Source organism: Nesoenas mayeri, assembly GCF_963082525.1.
Source record: "Nesoenas mayeri genome assembly, chromosome: 2".
Taxonomy (NCBI): Eukaryota; Metazoa; Chordata; class Aves; order Columbiformes; family Columbidae; genus Nesoenas; species Nesoenas mayeri.
In genome coordinates this window covers 82255440-82281517 of record NC_137543.1, presented here as the reverse complement: position 1 = coordinate 82281517, position 26078 = coordinate 82255440, and the positions used below count along the sequence as shown (strand labels likewise).

Here is a 26078-nt window from a genome sequence, read left to right as displayed (position 1 = left end):
TCCTAGAATTGCTTTGTTCTTTCAAAATGAAACCTTAAAACCTTTTCATCATATAACTATTTTTATTTTTAATGTAATGTTTAAGTTCTGCAGTACTTATTTTATTGGTTAGTGATTGCAGAGGGCTGGAAAACAAAACAAAACAAAACAAAACAAAACAAAACAAACTAAACTGCCTATTTAGTTCTTGGAGAACATCTGAGGAAATTTTATTTAGTTAACTGTTTTGCAAGTAGCCAGCCACTTTCTACATCCTGCAAGGTAAATTCCTGTATTGTTCTGGAGGCCAGTGCAGGTGTCACCTGATAAGCACACACAGGAAAGAAAGGGATGGAAACTGGAGACCAAATGGGCAGCTGGTGCAACTGGTTGCAGGCCTTGACTGTTCGCCACTCCTTGGGCTCTGCTGTCCTGAACAGCTGCTTCTTTTTCTGTCCCCAGAGTGGCTCTGTAATAAGCTGATAATAGCTACCTGTCAGAAGTCCCAAAGCTTTATCTCTGGGAGGCAAATGGGAGTAATTGGTAATTAGATCTAGGTACATATTAAAAAGGAGGGACAAAAGGCATCCCAGCCTCTCTGCACTCCTGGTATCTCTTACAGAGGCTTTTCTTTTTCCTGTGGTAAAAATACATAGAAGTGCATCATTAAATATCTTACATAAAGGTGTGATTTGATAAGTCTTTCTTATATGCCATCCGGTGTCATACCAGTAGCTTGCCAAAGACAAATCAATAGCTTTCTCTTCTGTGCACCAAGCAAAATGAGGCAAATGTGCCAAGATCAGTTGTGGAGATAATTGAATGAGTTTTGGCTTTACCAAACCTTGAGCCCAGAGAAACTGCAACAAATTACCTAGAACAGAACCTCTTACTTCATGTTTGGTGAAAAGGGGTTGCTTCTGTAGAAAAAACCCCTTTATTCTATCAAGAGAACTTTATGTTGCTTGTTTCTTTTTTAATATACAATTATATTAGCTTTGTGCAAATATGGATGGAGTGCAGTGCATTCACAAAGGTGACTGTGTGCTTTACAGGATTTATGTCAAAGCAAGAGCTTGTTCCCTTAGTGCTGCTGCCTCTGAGCTGTCGTATTTGTAAAGTTTTATCCTCCACAAAATTAATGGTGAATGACCCTGTGTGGTGTAATATGTAGCGGTCCTAGATTCTTATAGAGGAGGGCATAAATTTGTTACAAGACAGTGAAAGAACAAAAAGGAGAAGTTATTCCATTCTTGTTTCATTATTTCCCTGTGATGATGGGAATACAAATTCTTCTTTACGTGCATTATGATCAGGAAGTGAAAGTGATGAAAACTGAGATATCACTAGAATGATGTCATTCCAATGGCCACGCATTGTCAAAGCCAAGTAAGAACATAAAGTGTGCAAATACGGGGGGAAAAAGTGATTAAATAAACAAATAATTTCAGATATCTACTTGCAATGCTGTTGAAGGATATATCCTTTTATGTGAGTTCTGCCACAGATCATAAGTACTGCCTGTGTAGAGTCCTTAGTGATTGTGGCATTTTGTCAGAATTCCTTGGTGGTTCACGCCACAGTCCCTGTAAATGTTGCTCATTAATCATAGCCAACAACAGTCACACAGTCAAAAAAAAATACAAAATTAGGTAACTAACTTTAATGACTTTATTTTAGTCTAAACCACAGAATTTTCTTTTGCTTATTTAAGTAACTCTGAATAAAGAGCTGTTTATCTTGACACAAGGGCATCAGTATACATAAAACAACGGATTCCCCAAAGTGACAGAGTCTGGTTTAGAATATTGTAATGACCATAATGTTTTAAGTCAAGCCATTTGACAACATTCATTCCTTCTATGTTGACAAAGGACTTACTTCAAGGGTGCTCCTGCTTAACCTTTCTTTCACTGCCACTGTTCTTTAATTAAATGTATTCACCCAGTGAAAAAGTAGAATCATGAATGCATGAGTCAGCTCTTGCATCACAGTCTAGGAGCAGCAACTAATTACATTGAAGGCAAATTTAAAAAAATAATTAAAAAAAAAAATATATTTGATGGCATTCATACTTCCCACAGTCTGAGACAAGGAAAAGAGACACAGTCAATAAGAACAAATATGCTGGAGGCAGAAGTCAGTTTCTGTCAAATTGTGGATTAGTGCCATAATACCTGTATTAAATTTTCAACACCGTTGCGGCTCCTGTAATTTCAGTTCAATTTCAGAAGACAAGAGTTATTCTATAAGTGTAGGAATATAGCCTATTGCAGAAATCAGCACTATACTGAAAAGTATTAGTAAGGTTCAACAGATTGGCTTGATGCCCATGTAACTAGGAACTAGCATGACTTATATTCCTTACTAGTTTTACTTATTAAAATTTAAAATTTGAAGTGATTATCAATCTTCCTTTTTCTGACTAGGGAATCATTAACCTAAAAAAGCTGAGAAACTGTTACAGAATGCTTTTCTAGCAACTGTATAATTCACCATATACAGCCTTGACACCGTGTAGTGTCAAACACTGTGCAGTGTCAAACAAACAAAAGCAACTTGATACAGTATAAAATCCTACAAATTATCAACATGACAAGATTTAACTTTCTCAGGTCAGTAATAGAAGACATATATACACACCTATGAACATATATACACACACCTATACATTATATTCATGACACAAACCCAATTTTTATGAATTTATATATGCAAAAGTTGGGTATCTGAGTCTGGAAACAAGTTTGACTATATTTTTCTGTAGAAAGGATATTAAGCTTAAGGAAAAATCCATAGAAAAACAAATAAACTGAGAACCATTTATGAGAAAGTGAAATATAAGGTGTTCTGAGAATGCAACAGGCAGAGAGTACACTTACAAAGATTAGAGTCCTGCCAAAATCCATTAGTGTTTTTGTAAGTAACATGTGATAAACTCCAAGTTTAAATGGGAAAGTCAGTTTGAGAAAAGGAGGCATTTTTGTTCCCTAGAGGGCTCTGCTTACAGGGCATTCCAGAGTTGTGAAGAGACTGAAACTATCAATTATTTAAAGGTGGTTTGGTTTGGGTTTGGTTTGGTTTGGTTTTGGTTTGGTTTGGTTTTGTCTCAATGTATAAAAATGCTGCATTAAAGCAGAGAAATATTTGGTTTTGATCTGCTTAGCGTTTGTGTGCATATAGTAGTAATGCAGAGTCACTCCCTCTTCCTGCACATGCAGCATGAGGGGCATCTTTGCTCCCAAGGCTGTTTGTGCTCATTAGCCCACATTTCTGCAGAGACAAACGTCCTATGTCTCAGATGGATAGATTACATCTCTGTGGCTTTCAGCCTTGTGGTGGCACATAGCCGTATAGGAGTGTATCCAAAATTAGCACCAAAGCATTTAGTCTGTGTTTTCTGTCAATCTGATTTACCTGTGCTTCCTCAGTAAGTGCAAATGTTTAAGTTTTTGCCTTGTTCCTCTGGTGCTTCAGACTTTCTTGCTGTCAAATACAGATACATTTGGTCTACTGAAACTCCTAGGCTGGGAATGGTAAGGACAGATAGCCTGTGGCAGGTGGGTTGTGGGAGTCTTTTCTGGGGAATGGAAACAAATAAAGACCTCCTCTCTGACAAAGGCTACATGAAGACTGAGGAAGGAATTGTGCTTTCATTAGCCAAGAGTAGGCAAGGGTATAGGACCCTGTACAACTTTCTTCTGGTGTACTCAAAAGAAGGAAAACCCATGAATGCTACTTGAATACTACTTGAAGTCATATTAAGATGTAGTATGAAGACAAAAAAGAGGGTAAAGTTTTTGCTGAAATGAGCATCTGGATATGTATTCACTTTTTCAGTCCTAAGGAACTGATAATGGAACAGTAGATATGGAATGATTGTTTTCTGAGAAGAAGTATAACTAATTTGAAGTGATCATTTAAAGTAAATCAAAATAAGACAGATTTATTTATTTATTTATTTATTTAATAGATAGATCCAACCCAAGTTTGTGTCAAATCAAAGATCTAAATTAAAAAAAAAATAGCCAATGATAAGACATTCTGAGCAATTATGGAAGACCAACTTTAGTAAGGATACTGAGGGAAAAAGTAGGGGACTGAGGTATATGGTTTTGCTTTTCTTTTAACCATTTTTCTTCCTGGATGGCACACAGATTTTATATTAGAACATGAGGGCGTTTTCTCAGAAAAAAAAAATAAAATAGGAATTTATGACCAAATGATGACAGCAGACAACTCTACTACTGAGTATCATTCTGGGTCATCTCTGGCTATCTACCCTTCCTTGAGAAACAGATGGTCTGACAAGCATAACATTTGTAAGTGCATAGGACATAGACAAAATGGTGAACAAGCAGATATCAATTATTAAACAATATCTATGAATAAGAATTTGAGAGCTTTCATGGACCAAATTCGGTATCCTGCTAGGAGAATGGCACCATCTGGTGGATCTTCTCTTTAGACAATTTCTAATGGAAGTAGCAATCACAGTTTAGAGGCTGTTGCTCTGCCATAAAAGTGAATATTTTCTAAGTATTAAAAATTAAATAAGAGGAGAAAAAAAGTAGAAGTGAGTAAAACCATAATTGTCACAATTGTCCATTGTGGAAGCTTACAGCTAATTATTACACAATAAATGCTATGTGAATATTTAAGAGAACAAAGAAAATTACTCAGAAGCTAAAACAGCTTAAGTGTTTACTTGAACTATCTGTTCAGAGCTATGAGCAGCTAGTAAAGAAATTATTCTATGAGTCTATAAAATGAAGTTTTCTGAACACAATAATGCAGTATAGGAAATCAAAATAACATAAATTTGGGGGCATTTTTTGGATGCAAGTACCATAATATACTCTTTCATTACAGCACAACTCAGTTGATTTCGGGACTTGTGTGGCAGTATTCTTTGATTTTCAACTACGATAGCAGATATTTCTAAATGCATGCAGGTTACCAGTGGCATGGAAATCTCATTTAATCAGTCAGCAGCTCCACTGCAGATGACACATGTGACTATATCCATAGGGGTCTGCGAAGGCTGCATATTCTGGCACCTTCTGCCCATCATACTTGCTCTGCTACATTGCACTATGTGTAACTTATCAGGTAACTGGATGAACTGGACATACTACCAGAGCTCGTTTCTGCCTGAACAGCATGCATTCCATATGATATTTTGCTATTGCATGGTGATCCATGAGCAGAAAATTTAGGAACCATTATGTTATGAAAATTAACATTCATGTCGTCTACATTATACTGTAGAGGAACATATTCCAGAAGGCTTTTCCAAAAAGTCATATTTTTCCTGAATAAACAAATGATACTCAAGGCAATGTATAAGAATATATATAGCAGGATTTTTGTTTTTGTAACCACAATCAGCAACTGATGAGCGCTTATGAGTTTTCAGTGAGAAAATACTTAGAATTATTTAAGGACAGTAATTTGCAGCTGCAAAATTCAGTCACCGTTGGGAAACCCAATAGTCCCAAACATGTAATAGAAACATATTGAAAGCGACAAAGGAAAATTAATTAGACATTTTTACATAATGGTCAAAGAGTACATTCCGTCATTCAATGCAGTCTTCACATGCCTACAGAATTTTAAGAAAACCAGATTGTGTTCTGCATTATATTTAGCTGCAGTAGCAAAGAAATCAATGAGCCTGTTTTCTTCCACTGTCTTCCTATAAGCTTCTCCTTAACTAGCCCCCATTCACATAAATTATTATTAATTACTTTTTTTTTTTTAACCTCTTGATTATAAAAAAGCATAGAGGCCCACAGAGAAATTGAAATGAATAAATTAAAATCCAGACAATTAAAAGTGGCCTGGCACTGCTGAGATTTCTCATTAAAATTCCATATTGTTTAGCTAGTTGTGACATACACTCAATTTTGCCAGTCTCTTGACATGAAACCTGTTGTTAGCAGTAGGTGCAATGGGGCCAAACAAAACCCCAAACAATCCAGTTGTGGAGCAGTGTCAATCACTTGATATGCAATACATTTCCAGAAAATGCAATCTCACTTTTATTCATCCCATAATTGATTAAAAAGATTGAAATGTGACAAAAATAGTTATTTTGAATATCACTATAAAAATTGAAAAGAAGATGAAAACAAGAGAAATAGGCTGGTTAGAGTCAAAGGAGGAAAAATGACTGAGCAGCTGAATGTCAGCTGCGTCTAGAATGTCAGCTGCGTCCAGAAGCATTGCTTTCTGGGAAGGAGACAAACTATAAAAGAGCTTTTTTTTTTTTTTCTATAGAGATGATTTCAGAAGAACAGGCATAGTAGGGCACATGGCAGGAGAAATGAAAAGGATAAGCAAATGCGGTCAGTAAATATGTGAGAGTGCAGGTTAGATATTGGATGAATTTGGAGCAGAAACCCTCTTCTCTGTGTGGGTCACCAGCTGGAGCCTATGGGAGTGGAAGTAGAAATACGGCAGTCAAAAATTTAGGCCTCTGGAAATCGCAAAAGATATGAATCTTCTCAGCAGCCAAGGAGAAGACCTGTAGTCTAGGTAAATTTTCACTCTCCCCTAAAGAGGAGAGAATACTTCTAGCATCTGGATGAAAGACTCAGCATTTTTACTGGTTTTGGTTTAGCTTTACTATTAGAGAGTAACTTGTCCTATGACCAGAAACCTTAATCATTTTGAAAGGGAAATTGAGGACTTACTGCTTTCAGATGCTGCAAGTTTTCAGACCTCTTCCTACAGTTGCAATGTGTTCTTGCAAATGCATGTGTTCCATTTCATCTAAAAGGTGCCAGAGTTGTAAAACAAAAAACAAACCAAACCAAGCACCAACAAGGTTATTCTTCTGTGGGAATAAGGGATTGTTCAGCTGGACTACAGTATCACCCTGTGTAATATTCAGAATAATTTAATTTGCCATAGGCCTCTAGTAGTTAATAAAACAAAAATGAATGCTAAAACCAGCTGTCATCTTATGCCTGAGGCTTTCTACTAATTTTATCACCCTGTAGAATAACGTGGATCTCGTTTCAGGGATCAGTTAAAAGTTGACAAATGTGATAGTGGCTCTTGAGAAAGAAAATTATGTCAAAAATGTTTAGATTTAGGACATAAATAATAATTTATTAAAATTTTTTGGTTTGTCTCCTCTACCATCTGTGACAACAGTGATCTGAGTCAATTTCAATGGAATTTATTAAAAGAACTCTGACCACCATGTTTTTGGAAGTTGATCTAGCAAGTTGATATAGCAAGTTAGAGAAACGATTCCTGTAAAAATGAAAACACATATAAAATCTTATTAAATGCTTTGGAACTTAAACAGGTCTTATTTTAAAGATGTTTGATGTCTAATTTTTAATGTTACTTCTCAAAGGCACACCACTTCACAAAAGGGACCAAAATATTTTGAAATTTGATTTCTTCTATGCATTAATAATGAGAAGAATCTGTGACAGATAATAGGAGGTTTTATAATTTAAGAGTTCCCAGAGTTCAGTCATGTATTTTGGATGCAGAATTAATTGTCTGCCTAGTTAATGATTTGAAGAAAATGTTTGCAGAATCATTCAAGCAATGTTTTGAGTCAATATTTCCACCAGAAAGGCTGCTCCAAATCAATCAATAGCTCACAAAACCAAACTGGAAAATTCTAGTTTTAGACTAATTTCTGTGGATTAGTATCAACATGACAGGAAACATCTGGTTTTATCTAGAGTGATAGATCTAGAAGGATTTCAAATTTCCAAACAACAGGGGTATCCAAATATATAGTCTTTTGCTATCCAAAGTAATTTTGCTAATTTTAGACTGAGCAGGATTTCACTCTTCCCCAACAGGGCTTTACAATTGGAAGTACAGTATAACATGAGCTGAAATATTCTTAATTGGGAAAAAGATAAGTAGCATAATTACACTTTGCCAGAAGATACACTTTTCAACTAACAGTGAGAACAGTTGTGTTCGCCAGCCATGGCTAAGAGAAGGACATTTGAGAGCGGGGGGTCTGGGCTTTTGATTTATCTCTAACACACAGGGAAGAGTGTCATACATGTGAATACAGTCTTTCATATCACATAGAATAACCTCAGGACCACTGGCTAACCCATCACCAGATCTGGCATGATTTCAGTTTGAAGTTTTGCAGCCAAGATCCATGCAGTCAATAACACAGACCGTCCCATGAGGATTCAGGCATTTATTTCTACGTACAGGACAAATGAAGATTTAGTTGATAAATGAACACTGTCAGCATTTTGCTGTGGGCAGGTACATTAACTTTTAGCGTGCTGAGATGGAAATCTTGAGGGCCTGAAGTTACATAGAAAAACTTCAGTGCCCACAAACAAGACACATTGATGAAAACAATACAGATTTTAAACCAGAGTAATCTTAGAGTAATAGTCTTTACTAAGCAGAAGAGAAGGGGGGCTTGTTCTGTACTTCCAACCTCCCTCCTCTCCATACCTCCATCATGTTTCTTACTTGCCGCAGTAGTCATTTATGCTGGAACCACAACAGTGTTTTGAATCTCTCTCAAGAGATTAAAACTGAGTGATAAAGAACAAGAGTGTTACTAAAGGCAGGCTTTATTGTGTTAGTGAAGAGTTCATTCATTTAAAAACTCAGTTTCAGATACCTCTATTTGCCAGTTAGCCAATTAATCACAAAAAAAAAATGTTCTAAGAAAGGTTTTAATGTAATAGTCCAATTCATGTAGAAGATCCAACCTCTTTCTCTGCTAGCAGTGGTCTTATTCCACCTATTGTAAATAAATGGCTGTCTTTCAGGCTCACTTGTTAATATTGTACCATGTTGCTGAAAACACTGAGAGTTTCATTGATCAGGAGTGGTTGTACAGAAGAAACTGAGAAGGAGAAAATCAAAGAAAAACTGACATTGTATGAGAATCAGGAAGCTGACTTAGAAAACAGGCATGCAACCTTGTGAGTAATTAAATAAATGAAATGTAAAATTTTATAAGCAGTCACAAGTATGTAATTTTCCAGAAAGGTGGGCAGTACAAATCTGAACTTCCTCAGGCCAAAAGCATATGAATTAAGAACCCCCACAGCATACATAAGTATATCTTCCACTCCTCATGCCATCCTGGAAACAAAGGCTTTCTTGCTTTTGCCTGTTTGCTGTACTCAAAACTGAGATGTTTTGTGTGTATTGGAATGGTTGAAATTAACTTAAAATCATCTTTTTACTTGAGTTTTTTGTTGTTGTTGTTGTTCTAAAAGGCACACTTTATGTTTCAGTTTGTAATAAGGCAAACAAACAAAGAGAAAATCAGGTGTTTGCACAGCCATAAGTTACAAGATGCCTTCCAAAAACACCCTAAAGTATTGCCCCAGATAAGCAGTATTTTGTAATTATCAGTTCTTGAGCTTGTCATTTGACTATTTCTTGACTGTAGGTGATAATTCTTTCAAAGGTATGACTTTAAGGAATTTGAAGAATGTGTTATACTCCTTCATGTGTCTTATATTGGAATTGCATAGTGTTCTTCCCAATGCTACATTTCCAAATTAGGTATATTATTAGGTCGTGGTACATGGTATAATAGAAGACTTCTCTATCATCACCACAATACAGAGCACCAAAAACCACCGGACATTGAAATGTCTTACAATAGCATCAGCATCTACCACTATTAAGTGTGAAGGCTTGCATTTCCAATTTATCATGGATAATCTAAGAAATAGTGTAATAGTCTGTTGACCTACAGTCTGGTATAGAAGTAAGAACAGGACAATATCTCCCTGTTCTAGTCTTCTGCTTCAGTTGCTGTCTTTCCTGATGCTAAGGAAAACTCTGCCTATGATATCTCGAAACAGGGACATACTTAGAAAAGAGTGAAAAGCATGTTTCTGTGACCTGATAGCAAGGAATGCCCTCTTAGTTATGCCAAGAAAGTGCATTTTTCCAGTGAAAAACTGACATTTTCTCTGGCTCACTCGACCTTTCCTAAGAAAACTAGTTGTAAGTTTCTAATGTGGCAGCACACAGTCCAGAAATTTTGCTACTGTGAAGGATGCTTGAAGTTTTGTTTAATAATACTGTATTGTGATAACATTATACTGATCCAAATTAAGAAGTAAATATAAAATTGGATTTACTGTTCAGATCAAGAACATATCAGACTTGTACATGAGAGTGTTGTAATATGATTTTAGAAAAAAACAAAACCAAAAAAAAAACACAACAAAACCAGAATGCAGACACGTGAAAAGAAGAGAGTTGTCACACTAATACGAGATATTTGGGATAGGGGAGTCACACTTACAGCTAATTTTAAGTGGATGTATTTGAAACTTCCATATATTTAATATGACCTTATGCTTTGAATTTCTTCTATCTCCTAATCAATAAAAAACTGTGTTTTCAGTGCTATGAAATTGGCTAAATATGAATAGTAGTATTACCAAACATTTTCTATCTTCAGTTGAAACTTTATAGCTTTTTGATAATTAAGTTGCAACTATGCCTTTTGTGAAATAGTAATGATTCCTACGTATTGTTGTGGTGGTATCTAAAGGTTCCAAAAATGATTGGAGAAGTATTACTCCTGATGTTGTACAAAGAAAGAGTGCTAATGGTGTCATACAAGACAGTAGTGTGATGCAATAGAAACAGATCTGTGTGATGAAACAGTGAGTGCTGAGAACTTGGCATCAAGACTATATCTGCTCTCATGGTTTTAAAGAAACTCTTGTCTAGCCCTTGGACTGAACACCTACCTATTAACAGCTGCATTGTATTAAGTACACACCTACAGGATATCTTGCAGCTTAACCCCAAAATAATCCAGTTTACACACTTAACGAGTGCTTCACATATTAACTAGGCCATAGCAAGTATGGACAATTGAAAGATTTTCTTAAAAAATGCACTCCTGAAATAAATTAAAAAGCTAACACAGTGGCCCTTCTATTGTAGCCACAAGAGCAAGGACATAGTATAGTAAGAGGGGAGGGATGTCTGCTTGCAGAGTCCATGGAATCACAAAGCTAGGGTTAGAAAGGATCTCAAATTTACCTAATTAATTTCTATGAGGATCAACCACTCATATGTCATTCTTAATGAATGTCTAGTCTGTTCTCAAGAACTTCCAAAGACAGTGACACTACAATCGCTCTAGTAAAACAATAAAATAAAATTAATTATGTGCTTACGATTAGCATTATGGCTCTGTTTGAAGTCTGACCACTCTTAACCTCAATGCCTGCACTGTTTTCTGCTGCCATCTGTTTGTGCCACCTCTATCTCAGGAGTTCATGCAGCAAGGATGATTCTGATGCTTATGCAAAGTCCACTAAATTGCTGTGAATTATTAAGGAAATCTGAAGGCGACCTCGTTTGTATCTTTATGAATATCTGGGTCATTCCTACAACAGGGATGGGGTTTCTGAGAGGCAACAGAATGCCCAGCTGATGAAAAGAATCACCACAGTTAGCCCTTTGCAAGCTGTGTCTTTTCATTCATCTAAAACCTCTGTCTCCCCTTCTGTGTGTTCAGTTCATTACTCCTTACCTTGTTCCTGTACAAATGGAAAGTAGTTAATTAGCTTTGTTTTAGGAAGGACCAACTATCGTAGTAAAATGTAAGAGATGACTGGAGAGGGTATGATGGCCTGTGTGTCAGGGTTTAAACTGATCAGATCAAGACTCGCATAGGGCCATGTTATCCTGAGTGTTTTCAAGTAATGTGTTGTTTTTTTTTTTTCCCACCTTTTTTTTTGAAATGCCATTTGTAATGGAGGTTGAACCTGGTGTCACTTGGAGTAGTAACACCTCTTTCACCTTTTCCTTATTCTTGCAAAGGAGTTTGCATGAGGGCGATCTTTTGTCAGGCCTGAGGACACCCATGCTGTTCCAAGTTGTGAAGCCCCTATATCAGACACCTATCATGGTTATGTGGGGATACTGTCCTTTATCACCACTGAAGGTTAGTGTAGTTGGATATGGATGTAAGAAGCTTGGTAGAATAGTATAGGAATTATGAATTAAGTCACTGAATGGATCAGATGACATTTTAAATTTTAATGCAAATGTGTAGAGTAAAATTCTGTGGATTCTTCAGCACTTTGATCTTGAAGTCGCAGGAAAGTATTCAAAGCAATATTGTGATTAAATAGTTAAAGAAAAAACAGTATCTTTCATAGAATAGCACATTGCTTTCTAGATTGTATGGAAATCACTGTTGTGTTCTGAGACTATTTTTGCGTGTTATCATGTTTCTGCCTAATCCAAGTTTTCCCTCAGAAGATTTGTACATTTTATATAGGAAAAAAAGATTTTATGGTAAAAAAAACCCAAACCAACCAACCAACCAACCAAACAAAAACAAAAAAAAAAAAAAAAAGGAAGGAAAAAAATATTCATTAATACTACTCTGAATCCTAAAGTGTTAGTCACAACACTTTAAGTAGGTAGGAACAGCTGTGATACAGGCAATATAAACTTTAAAATTGCTCAGTCATCAACCTCTCCAGATGCCTTTTCCTTTAAATGTTACCAGATTAGTATGAAATTGGTTACCAAAATTTGACTGTAAATGCATTACTCTATTTAAACATAACTGGCCAAAAGGTCCTGAAAAACTTATTTCTGTCATTCAAAACTGAAAAAAAAAAAAATCACCAAATGCTAGTGTATAAATGAACTTTGTTCAGGTAAAGATGCCTGGGTGAACATAGAATCAAATTATTTCTAACCAGGACTGTTAAAAATATACCATTAAAACATGTATTGAGAATGAGAATCAAAATGAAGTCCCTTTAACTGACATTCAGTATGAATCATTTATTTAACACTAACTTTTTCTTGTGTCATGTCTAAAGCTCAAGTTTTCTTATTACTACATTCTGAATAAATCATTTGACATTTGAATTGATGTGTGAAACTCCACCTCATGAAAACTTCAAACTAATGGAGGTACACTATCTTGAATTGTTTGTGTGATGCCACCATTTTTGGTGCACTTTTTTTTTTTTTTTTTTTTTTTTTTTTTTTTTTTTTTTTTTTAATTGAGTGGCTGGAATGTCACAATTTCAAGACCTTCACCATTCCTTAAGACGCTCTAGGAGCTCTTCCATGAGAAAAATGAATGTCATTTCCTGGATTGCTTGAAAATGTTTCATTTCCTGATGCTTTTTTATCTGGTATTAGAAGGATGGTATGTTGTTGAAAGATGTGCAGCTGATATTAACAGTTGCTTTACAATTAAACATAATGATAACCATGAAGTTGGATTAGCATTCAAAAGCTAGGAATCAGTTCCAGTGTATCACTTTCCTTACTTAAACTGAGCTTAATAGTTAGCCTTTTCTTTGAACATTCACATCTGAAAAATATTTTCATCACATTGATATCTCTTTACAGATTAATAGATGAATAACAACCCTTTTTGCTATTATTCTGGGCTTGACTTTTTTTTCCTCAAACCCTTAAGATTTCAGTGCATCAGGTATGATTAATGTCTATTATTTCACAATTCCATTTAAGGAAATATTTACTTCCCAAGGAATATCTAATTTCATACAGTATTTTTGGTAAAGTCCTCTGGTTCAGACATAGCCTTTGATATCAAAAGGGTTCTCTCCTTTAATATGGCTTAGATAATCTCTCTTCAAAAATAAACAAAACCAACAAAGCGTGTTTTTACTGGTGCAGAGACCTCTACAGTAGGGGTTTTGCCAGCATAGCTATCATGATTAAAGTGTGTTCTGATTATTTTTCTCTCTCACTTCCTAGCCATGATGGGTATACTGGTAAAATTAAGTCCCTGTTGAATCATGGCCTAAAAAGTTATCAGCTTGTCAAAATGATAAAATTAAAAGTCAGAGCTTTTTCTATCTGCTAAATTTCATAAATGCAAGAGGAACTTCTGTCAAAATGGTAAGAGGAAAACCATCCACAGGCTTGAAAACAGAAAGGAAAATTACGAGGCTACTCTTTTATTTGCATATTGAGTGTAGACTGTTAGGTGTTGTTTGAAGCTCCTTGTTTGCTTCAGAAGGTGCAGCCTCTCTAGACATTATCACAGCCTTGAGACTGTGTAACTGGCCAGATGTCTTTAGAAATAAAAAAAATGGCCTAAATTAATTAAAAAAAAAAAATACTCAAAGATAACGGGGTCATTATTAGCTTAGCCAGATTTTGTACCCTTAGTGGCTCAACTCTGTCCAACTCTAACAGATGAGGGTAAGAACAAAAAGGGAAAACAAGGTAATTGCTTTGCTGATTTCCAAGCTAAATAATTATCTAAAAACCCCACAGCTGTAGGCTTTCCATGTTCACTCTCACCATCCATGAAGGAAACAGGGATGGCCAGAAGAAAGGGACCTATTAATTAATTTGCAAGAAACACTTTGAGAGACAAAAACGTTGTGGGCAATAAAATGTGCCGACTCTAAAACCTTAGTTTACTTTCCAAAGCATTTACTGCATAAGGAAGAAGAAACAAACAAAAAAAATAATTCTCCTTCACAATGCTATGTCTTCCAATTTGCCAGGAAAAAAAAGAAAAACCAAGCCAAATCAAACAAACAAACAAACAAACAAAAAACCCACAAAAAACTACCAAAAAACCCCGAGTCAAACCAAACCAAAACAAACACCTCAACATTTAAAGCACGGTTTTCCAGATGAAATCAGAATGTGTGTGTGGTTCAGCTTAAACAAGCCAGCTCCTATACTCCCTGGATTGTTAGTACTGTAAATCAGAAGTTATTCTAGAGATGCAAGAAATAAGTTTGATTATGCACTAAATGCTGAGACTTGGAACAGCTGCTTTTAGCTACCAGCACAGCAAAAGTATTAACAAAAAGCTGTAACAGGGAATGGAAGTATTGCTTTTGTGGACATGGCTGCTTCTGACAGCTGAGGGTAAAAATATATGTATGGTCAGTGTGATGTGTGGAATGCCAAATAGGAGAAAAGTGTGCTTGCCTGGTTGTGTCTAGTATTCAAGTTATTGATGGAGCCAGCAAGCTTGTGTTATTATCAGGACTCCACAGCCATGAATGCATAAACTGGAAACTGGCTTTTCGAAGTAAAATATGCCTTCCTCACATTACTTTTGTGGGAGTCAGCTTCAGGAGTATATCTTCAAAACACATTATAGGTAGTTTCTTCCATAAAAGATAAGCCCCAAAAGGGCAATGTCAGCATCTCTCTTTACAGATGCACATGTTCTGCCAGTACTGGAGCTTAGCTAAAACTGTTACTGTCAGGTCAGGAGAATATTTATTGAGGCAGGGGATCTCCTTGTCTGAACTGCAATGTAGTACTACAGTAAGTCATAAATTCACTTATCCTTTTTTTTTTTTCTCCTTGTTCCTAAACAAAACCAACCAACCAAAATCAAAACCACCACCACCACAACCACCAACCAAAACCAAACAACCAAACAAAACCAACCTGACCAACCAAAACCAGAAATGCAGATGTTGATAAGGTTTTTACTTGTGGAGAGGGGCTACAGCCAGGGCCTGTGAAATACTTACAACATGATGAGGTTCTGCTCTCAACTACAGTATCCCTTCCCTTTTAATTAGCTGCAAACCTTGCTGCTGCCATTCAGCCCTCTCTTGTCTCTTCAAAGCCTCAAAGCACATCCCTCTCACTTTCTGTGTAAAATAATGTACTGCCACCACTTAAATTAATTTTGGCATTTATTACCAAACTTTATGGGATTTACAAGCCTGGTGAAAGATTGTCTTAATAAGAAAAGACTTGACACATTGCCACCTCCTTTTTTTTCTTCATCTTTGCATTTCTATTGACTACACATTAGTTTTGCAGGAATCATGTCTAATTAAATCTGTTCTCATTCTCCTAACCTCGAATCCTCTACAGTGAAAAAAAAAAAAATCTGTTTCCAGTTGAGTTTTGTGAATTCTTGGTCATGCCATTTGTTCAATGAACAAAACAGAAGAAATTAGTATTTCCTGCTTTATTTTTGGAAGCCAACAGTAGCTCCATAGCCAGCAAGATAACCCATCTACAGTTTGCTGATGGTGAAATTTATTTCCAGGCTGAAAAAATAAAAAAGATCAATATTTTAGCCTTTTATAAGAAAAAATCGGGGGGAGGAATCAATAAATTAAATGTTCTGTCTTGAAATTGAGGATAGTCTGAATTTTGGAGTAACTTTTTAACAGATTTTGACTAGTCATTCATAAGCAATTAGAAAATATCAAACTGAGTGTATTAGAAAATTCTGAAATTTCTTTTTAGTACTCTTTGGATGTGAAGAAATTTAATCAATACTGCTTTTCTTTCAGAAATTATTTTGATTTTGGCAAAATAGCATTTTCATTAATGAAAGACTGTCACAAAAAAGGCAATAGTTCTAGAAGTCAAATAGTTATCCAATAACATTCTTATTAGGATATAAGTTCTCTCTAGTCATTCTAATATAGAATATGAGAAGTTTTTAGTGCTATTTTCATCAATTTGACCAATGAGTTAGAGATCTTTGGCTTCATTCTAATTACAGTTATTGCTGGATTGCCTTTGGACTTAAACCAGAGTAAAATTAAGATCAGTATGCTCGCTGTGATTACAATAATTTTTTACAACATATTAGTCCTCAATACTGTGTATTGTTTTAAAGAAAATATAATCTTCATTAAAATTCCATACCCTTTCCTTGAGCCATGTGAATGGTTTAGCAATATTTTTCTTTTCTTCCTGAAACATAAACAAAGGCTTAAGCACATCATTCCACTCTTCTGCATTTTATGCCTTACATGAAGTATTTTTGGTCACACATCAAAAATTAAAAGTATAAATATTTTTAAATGTTAACTATTATGCAAGGTATTTCTAAGCAACTTAATTATTGTATTTTTTTTTTCATTTGATTACTCTGTGTAGTAATGTAAGCACGTATTTTAATTAAAATATCATCAGCTATAGTAAATATGATCCTCCATCACTACCTTTGTACATTGAAGATTTATAGCTGCAGTGTCCTACATTATTGCCTGGAAAAATAATGAGATTTTAGAGTCTGCTTTTAAAAGTATATTGGTTTTATATTTTGCAATAAAATAGAAAGCTTGTTAGATATAATGGGTAATGCTTGATAATACTGAAAGTATTAGAAGTTAATTTCAGAAAAACTGTTTAGAACATTTGGTATGTATTTAAGTTGGTAAATAACTGGAGGCACATTGAAAGAAACATACCTACCCTCTCATAAAAATATAAGCTGTACATATTATCTATTTGTTGTAAGAGATCTGACAGATGCATTAATATGGTTGAAACTGCTATCACAGTGAAATAGATTATTTTTCATTTTCAGTGCCTGCGGTTTATCAGGCTATAATATTACTTCAAATGTCTGCCTTAATAAAACTTAGTTTGTAAATCAGCTATTCTTTTTTTTTGGTGTAATAAGGTTGAATTACCGGGGGCATGTACATAAGAATATATAAACTAGTATTTTTAGACAACTACAAATTGCTCTGTGCAGGGATTGCCAGGCAGCTATGTGGATAGCAGAATTTTCAAGCAGGCTGTTGGCTGCTGTCTACTTCTTTCACCTTGTTACATCACATTTTTGCATGAGAACTTAGACATAGATACAGATTCAGCTGTGGTGTTTCACATGCCTACCTGTGCATCACTGGAACATGCAGACCATTGCTGCCAGGCTTCCTATGCCCAGCGAAGTGAGCTGCAGATGCCCAGTGTGAGTGTAGATGCCAACATGGTAGAAGTCTAACGACAGTTTACATAAACTCCACTGTAAGAATCATCATGAAAGCACTCATTCTGGCTCACACTTTTTTCAGTAAATCTTGGTTTTGGCAAATCATTTCTGATTTGGAGGAAGCTGCTGCTGGTGGGGTAGCAGGAACCACTTGCTGGTCATAGTGCATTTGGAAAGAAGGGGAGCTGGTCACTGCTATGTAAAAAGAATATTGATTGGTTTTAAGATGCTGTTGCTAGGGCTTAGGAAACAAATGATGGAATAGGGGATGAGCTCCAAAATCCATTCTCAGCTACAGTATCTTTGCTATGAATATGCAAAACGAGATAAACATGTTTACTGTTATCTGTTGTTCCAGTCTCCTGAGACACTCTATAGATTACATTTATGAAAAATTGCCAACTTGGCTTATTAAAAATATTTCAAATAACACATTCAATACTTTACATGTCAACATCTTAAATATATGTGAATACTTACATTATAACAAGAAATATTAAGATTGCTTGAAAATTTTAGTTGAGCATTTCTTACTTAAACCTGTTGGAGCTTAAGTGAAGCTAATGAACATAGAGTCAGTAGTTCTTCATTTGTGTTAATTTAGTATACTTTGTAAAGCTTTTCTTATCCTGAATTGTTGTCAATCCCTGTATTCCATCATAAATCACAGAATCATAGAATGGGTTGGGTTGGAAGGAACCTTAAAGATCATCTAGTTCCAAATCCCCTGCCATGGGCTGGATCACCTTTCGCTAGATTGGGTTGCTCAAAACCGCATCCAACCTGGCCTTCAACACCTCCAGTGATGGGGCATCCACAGCTTCTCCTGGCTAGCCTGTTCCAGTGTCTCACCACGTTCAGTAAAGATTTTTTTCCTAATATATATTATCTGAATGTACCCTCTTTCAGTTTAAAACCGTTATTCCTTATCCTATAATTACGCTCCTTGATAAGGGTCCCTTCCTGTCTTTCTGGTAGGCCCCCTTTAAGTACTGGAAGTCTGCTGTATGGTCTCCCTGGAGCCTTCTCTAGGCTAAACAACCCCAACTCTCTCAGCCTGTCCTCATACAAGAAGTGGTCCAGTCCTTTTTCTGGTCATCTTCATGGCCTTCCTCTGAACCTGCTCAAACAGATACATGTCCTTCATATGCTGTAGGCCCCAGAGCTGAACACAGTACTCCAGGTGAGGTCTCAAGAGAGTGAAGTATAGGGGGAGAATCACTTCTCTCAATTTGCTGGTCTCACTTCTTTCGATGTAGCCTAGGATGTGATTGGCTTTCTAGGGTGCAAGTGCACACTGAAGGCTCATATTCAGCTTTTCATCCAACAATACCACCAAGTCCATCTCCACTGGACTTCTGTCAATCCACTCATTGTCCAGCCTGTATCTGTGTTTGAGATTGCCCTGACCCATGTTCAGGACCTTGTACTTGGCCTTGTTGAACTTCAGGAGGTTCGTACCGTCCCACTTCTCTAGCCTGTCCAGGTCCATCTGGGTGGAGTAAATCAGTCTATAAATGAGTTGCTATTTATTTATAATTCTACAAATAAATGAATAAATCACACCATTCATACAAAGGTAAAAAGTTCTTAAAATATATATGTTTCCATAAGAAAAAAGCAGCATTTTTTTGCACAAGCCTTACCAGAGCTATATCTGCCTTCTGAATATGACAGCAAAATATCATATCTTACAGTCCCTTTCAAAGTACACTGTAATTATTTTTTCCTGAGCTGGGGTTCTAAGGATTAAAAGAAAATCTCTGACAGTGATAAATACAGGTGCAGAACTGTAACCGAAATGGATAGAAAATAAGCATTGGTTTTTAACCAGTAGTTTAAGTATATAACAGTCACAATGCTTTGTTCTTTAATAATTCCCTTAAAATAAAATCACATTTATGATTTATTTTGTCTCATTGCATCTTCAATGTATCAGTTAATGTTGATTTCAAATCTTATGATCAGTACAATATTAAGAATTATTTTCTAAAAGAGCTGGTATATATGCTTATGTGTTGTTATCAATTTACAAGTGAGGTGCAGTGAAGCAAAATTCATAAAGATGATATATGCTGAAGTCCAAAAGTACTGCAAAAGTATTAATAACGTAACATGAGATTTTCCTCATTGCCCAACTATAAGAGCTTTTTAACTGTCTATATTTGTTGTCCAAAGTTAGTTGATGTGAACAGTCAGTACTAAGAGATGTGATTTGCCTTCTTGAGGTGATGGCCACTGCTGTTTCTATCAGATAGTCTCTAGTGTTGGAGAGATCTTTACTATGTCATTTGCAAGCTCTCTGTTGATAATCTGTGAGAAGGCAGGTATTGTGGCTAGATTTCCAGAAACATTAGATTTTAAATCCTGAGCTTTGGTAGGTCTTCTCAGTGCTCAGCCTTCAGAAAATAAGTACATGTATTCTGAAGCTTAACTTTCTTCTCTTGCATTTGTAAATCTTGGTCTGCCTATCCTGTTCTCTTATGGAAAATGTTACTTTTTTCAAGATCCAAAGCAAAGGTCTCAGTAACATCATGACAAAATTTTGTTGATTCATACTCAGAAGACAAACTGAAATCAGCTCCCTGAAGTAGCAACCAGTGTGGCAGTGGAAACATGAGTCCTGATCCAAGACATATCTTCAGAATGTGTGACAGCACTGCCTTTTTTTTGAAAAAGTGCAGGCTGTTGTCTTAAAACAGTCCTGAACCAGCACACTTGTGAGCCAGAGCTCTCAGTCACCCAGTTCCAGCTCAGACCTCAGCATCTAGTAATCTGATGCTTTGCTCCACCACTTCAGAGCATTGCAAGCCTCACCAGTCTAAGGTCAGAACATAGTAAAAGACAGAACAATTTGGTAGGGAGGAAAGAAGGCAGCAACTATGTTAGAAGTTAACATTTCTTTCCAATGGAAAAGCTAGACTAAATTTTTTAGATTAGAAAGGTAGTGAGATACTGTAGCAATAAAGGAAGACAATAGTGTGTATACAAGGATGGGAAGTTGTACTGTACGGTGAGTGAACATGACATGTTTTGTCAATGTAATTGCTGCAGAAGGAACAGATCTTCCTTTTTCTTCCACAACAGTAAGGGCCCAAAGGTAGAACATACAGTGAACTTCTATTTTTCAAGGGAAGAAAGAAGAAAATTTAAAAGTTACTATTTCCTTCTCCGTCTTGGTCACTGGAGTAGAACTAAGTTATTACAGTAGCTCCCTGAATTTCTGGAGCAGAAAACAGGGCTGAAAATGGAAGATCCTATTACAAAGGTATTCCTTATAGGCAGGGACAGATGGAAGCCAGCAAGTGCTTTACAGGTATTAGATAGCTTCTGTGTGTCATTCCCGGAGGAAAATGTATTCCTCCATCTGGGCTTGTCTAAGTTATTTAATGTATAGTCAGTTATGGTCATGTGTTATGTAAAGAAAAGCGTAAGTGTTTGAGGATGCACTGCTTCTGCAATTGTTATACTGAAACTGGACTTTGGTCTTCTCTGACACATATCATTCCCCACCTTTCACATCCAGAAAATCAAGAGAGTAACCTCAGGCTATTATGCTAACTGAATCCATCTCAATGGTTTATTTTCATTCATTTATTCATTGCTAATATTTTCTTTCTTTTAGAAGCTGACTTAGTGAAACTTGCCTTCAGCCTAAAAACACGATCTGTCTATTGACTTTAAAAAGTGACTGTAAGTGAAATGGCATTTATATTTCTGTGTCTTCTTCATGAAATAAAATGAATATGGTTTGGAATACCTTTTCATTCTCTATTGTTCAATAAACAGCAGTAGCAGGAGCAGTCTTGTATGATTGACCATCATGCAGCAAATATTTTTACAATGTTAATTCCAAACCTTTTAGCATCACTAACAGTCTTCATATGGAGAGATGCAGGGAGACACACACTGAAAAAAAAAAAAAAAAAAAAAGTCCGTAAGCAGCTACGTTCTTTGTTATGAGTTACTTTCCTATGCTGTAAGACCATTTACACAGAACATCTCTCAGTGAGACACTCCCACAAATAAACTTTGACAAGTCCATTAAGGTTAATTTTAGACTGTGAACATCTTTTGAAACTTGCCAGTTTTCATTACAGAAAAGTAGCAGTCTTGAAGAGCTTGCAGTATTCCATGGATATTATTAAAAAATGTCAGACAACCTGCAAATGCAAAACATTTCTTAAAACAAAAATGGTGCAGATAACTCTCCTCTCCGTGCTGTTTCTCCTGTAGTTTGTCTTAGCCCTCTCACTTCAAATCAGCATTGCAAATTCAAACATTCATTTCTACCTAAGATCATAGGAAACTATTAATTCTTCAAAGCTGATGGGAAAGCCTAAATATGTGGCCATTTATTTTGCTGAAGACTATAGTTTGAACACTCTTTTCATTACGGGGCAGTGGGGAAATGCAGGTAAACTGCTTCGCGACCAGTAAGAGGCACAAAACATTTCTGCAAGGCTATTGCATTTAAAGTGAATTTTCTGTCTTCTTGTGCATTTCTTTTGCTCCATGACATGGGTCCCCTTTATGTTGGTATGTAAGTCAAACTGCACTAGGTCTGGACTCTAACAATGGCTGAAAATAGAGTATCAAGTTCTTCCTCCACAGTATTTTTGTTTCGTATTCAGCTCTATTGGAAAGGGAACAATCAAGTCTGGATTCTGAAGACAACTGGCTGAACCAAACACCTAATTTCATTCTGCAATGAGAATGAAAATTCTACCTTTAGGAGACTGTAGTATAGTTTTTTTAAGGTACTTTGAGGTTAATTCACTGCCAAATTCAGGAGCTGCTTGACCAGATACTTGTTTAAAAGGCAACTCACATGGTTTACTTTCACAGTTGTCAACTTTTTCACAAAATTGTGAGGCATAATCTTTTTTTCAAAATCTAGTATTGTGCTTCCCTAAGCCTCCATTCTATATGTGTGGGGTAAAAAGTTTTTCTAAATAATACATACGTCATGAACTGTTTATAAATATCTTCTGATGGTGAGCTCCTTCGCCTTTCCTTCCTGTTATGCCTCAGCTATTACCTAGATGTATTACCTAGATGGTTGCTAGTGTGGAGCTCAATAAGCTCAATAATTGACTGTTTTATTCCTGCTTTTTTTTTTTTGCTTTTTTTTTTTTTTTCCAGTGGAACAAAGATTACAACAGAATCCACTAGCAAAAGGACAAATGTGCCTGAAATATCCCTGATTGCTGCTTTATATTGAAAATGTGATTACCTCTGCTTCTTTGCAGGTGCATATGTGCTTCAAGTAAAGGCAACAGATGCTGATGATCCCACTTATGGAAACAGTGCTAGAGTGGTTTACAGCATTCTTCAGGGGCAACCATATTTCTCCATTGATCCGAAGACAGGTAAATAATTTATCACCAATGGTTGAAGATTTAAACTTTGCATTTTGATTTGTGTGGCCAGTATCAATGAATAAATACAGACTGGGCTGATATGCCCAAAAGCCACTAGACTAACTTTGCACATGATTCATTTCTGAATATCAACTGTTTTTTGAATGGATTACAATCTGCTATAGAAACAAAAGAATCACAGAATGTTAGGGATCAGAAGGGACCTTGAAAGATGTTTCATAACAAGATAATGAAATATTATTTATTGCAAATACTAACAAGATAATAGTATTATAATTTATTGAGTAATGGGGCATTAACTTCTGCAGTGCTCTAAAATTAAGCTGTTTCTCTGATGAGTCAAATTTTCATGGTGTTTTGAAACACAAAAATGATAAACTGTCATTCAACATCTTCAAATAAGTAAGTCTGTTGGAGATTAACACAGAATCACAGAATATTAGGGATTGAAAGTGACCTCGAAAGATCATCTACTCCAATCCCCCCACTGACGCAGGAACACCTAGATCAGGTTACACAGGAATGTGTCCAGGTGGGTTTTGAATGTCTCCAGAGAAGGAGACTCCACAACCTCCCTGGGCAGCCTGTTCCAGTGTTCTGTCAACCTCACCATGAAGAAGTTTCTTCTCATATTCAAGTGGAACCTCCTGTGTCCCAGTTTGTACCCATTGCCCCTTGTCTTATCATTGGTTGTCACTGAGAAGAGCCTGGCTCCATCCTCGTGACACTCACCCTTTACATATTTATAAACATGAATGAGGTCCCCCCTCAGTCTCCTCCAAACTAAAGAAACCCAGCTCCCTCAGCCTTTCCTCATAAAGGAGATGCTCCGCTCTCTTAATCATCTTTGTTCCCTTGCACTGGACTCTCTCCTACAGTTCCCTGTCCTTCTTGAAGGAGGGGGCCCAGAACATATTCTAGGTGTGGTCTCACCAGGGCAGAGTAGAGAGGAAGGAGAACCTCTCTCGATCTACGAATCACCTCCTTTCTAATACAACCCAGGCTGCCATTGGCCTTCTTGGCCAGAAGGGTACAGTGCTGGCTCATGGTCATCCTGTTGTCCACCAGGACCCCCAGGTCCCTTTCCCCTACACTGCTCTCTAAAAGGTCATTCGCCAACTTATACTGGAACCTGGGGTTGTTCTTGCCCATATGTAAGACTCTACACTTTTCCTTGTTATATTTTGTTAAATTTTTCCCCGCCCAACTTTCCAGTCTGTCTAGGTCTCGCTGGATGGAAGAACAGACTTCTGGTGTGTCAACCACTCCTCCCAGTTTTGTGTCATCAGCAAACTTGCTGACATTGCACTCTATTCCCTGTTCCTCCAATCAGTCCTGCAATATCTAAAATATGTATCCATTGAATAACATTTTTTTTTGCTTTACCATTTCTCTATAGCTAAATCTTTATCTGCTACCACCATCCTATTTTCTTCTGGTAATTCAGTTTTGTATCTTGAGTCTACATTATTTTTTCACAGAATTTTTTACTTGTTGAACTTACAGTCAGAAATTCTCTAACAATGATTGTTTAGCTATGTAGAGCTAAATTGGGACTGTGGAACAGCTGATCATCTCTTGCCCTCCTATTTTCCTGGGGCATAGTGTGTTATTCTTGGATTACTGGATATTTGAGCAGAAGAGGATAATATCTTTAAAGAAACTGAAGTATTTGGGAGGTTGGTAGACATGTTAATAAGGTATCTTCTCCTATATTTCTATATGTCATTCTTGTTTCTATATTTAGAAATTTAGTTCAGGAGCCAGTAGTCTACATGCTGAATGCCATGCATTGTGCCATCCTGAATGTGTTACAGAGATAGTTGTCCATATGCTTCTTTCAGCAGAGAGCTTCTCCTTCCAAAGAAGCTGTACTTGAATGTCAGATTGTGTGTTAAAGAGCTTTTATCCCTCATCAATCAATAGTTTGGGAGTGAGAGCCTCTTAAGGTTGTTAGTGCACTATCTCCAATAGGCACATTGCTTTGTCACATGCTCCATTTAGCAGGAGATTGTATTGCGATTTGCAGTGAGCAGCTTTACTTTCCAAACTGAAATGAGACTTCTTCAAGTGTCCGGGGGAATAAAAATATTTACCTTTATACTTAGATTTTTTATTTCAGTCTTCTAAAGAATGAGGAGGAGCTCAGTGGCAAGAAAAACTTTTACTGAAGCCACAATTGGAGTTTTAGTGTAAGTTTCCCAAGGGAAAAAAAAAAAAAAAAATATATAGCTCCTGAAGAAGAACGTTTTTTACTGTGGCACTTCGAATTGCTGTATCACATGCTCTCATCTATTACTCAGTAGTGAGCAGTGAGTGGACCATGGGTGATGGCCTGCACCCTTCTAGCCCTGGAGCATCATATGGACCCAGTGTTTCTACATCTGTCTATTAATATCTTTAATGAGTTACTCAGTTGTGCCTTGGTGGTAAAATGTTCAGTGATGCACCCCTTGAATACCCTTGTATTCTTCAACAACTTATTCTTACAAAGTTCCTGGGTGATGAGCGGCGTCCATGTAACTAAAACTCTTAAAATATTTCCTCTCCATACCTTGTCTACTGTCCAGTAGAGCTGACTTGTCCAGTAGCACAGTATCTGCACATCCAGTGACTAGAAATTGCACAGCAAAAGTGTGAGGGTTTTTTGGTGTGGTTTTTTGTTTGTTTGTTTGTTTTTAGTTTTTTATTTGTTTGGGGTTTTTTGGGGTGAAGAGCCAGTTTCCCTTACTTATTTGGAACATGACATCTCTTAACTTATTTTATACCTCACACTTACATTTCATGAGACAGCGAACAGCTAATTCTTATTTATTAGTTCCCCATGACCTTATAAACCTAGGTTATCCTACAGTTGCCTCTTTTCTAGATTGCAGATTTCTTTAAACAGAAGTGTCGAGGGTTTAGACTGCGGGGTGACAATAAAACCCTGGCAGATGTATTATTAACCTCCTCTCCTCCCCACTTCCCCCTTTTGCCCCTTC

The 26078-nt window shown here is 36.5% G+C and overlaps 1 protein-coding gene across 2 annotated transcripts in view; it reads left to right on the top strand.

Moving 5' to 3' along the window:
* The window catches only part of CDH12 (cadherin 12), a gene marked incomplete at both ends in the record, with an annotated part of 169988 nt that overhangs the window by 61927 nt on the left and 81983 nt on the right, over nucleotides 1-26078 (top strand). Inside the window, one exon of one of the 2 annotated variants that reach the window (XM_080340279.1) lies at nucleotides 22963-23082. The exons of the other annotated variant lie outside the window; for it this stretch is intronic. Within the exon in view, the coding sequence (XP_080196405.1) occupies nucleotides 22963-23082 (120 nt within the window). The remainder of the gene's footprint in view (nucleotides 1-22962; nucleotides 23083-26078) is intronic. 2 annotated transcript variants of the gene reach the window in all.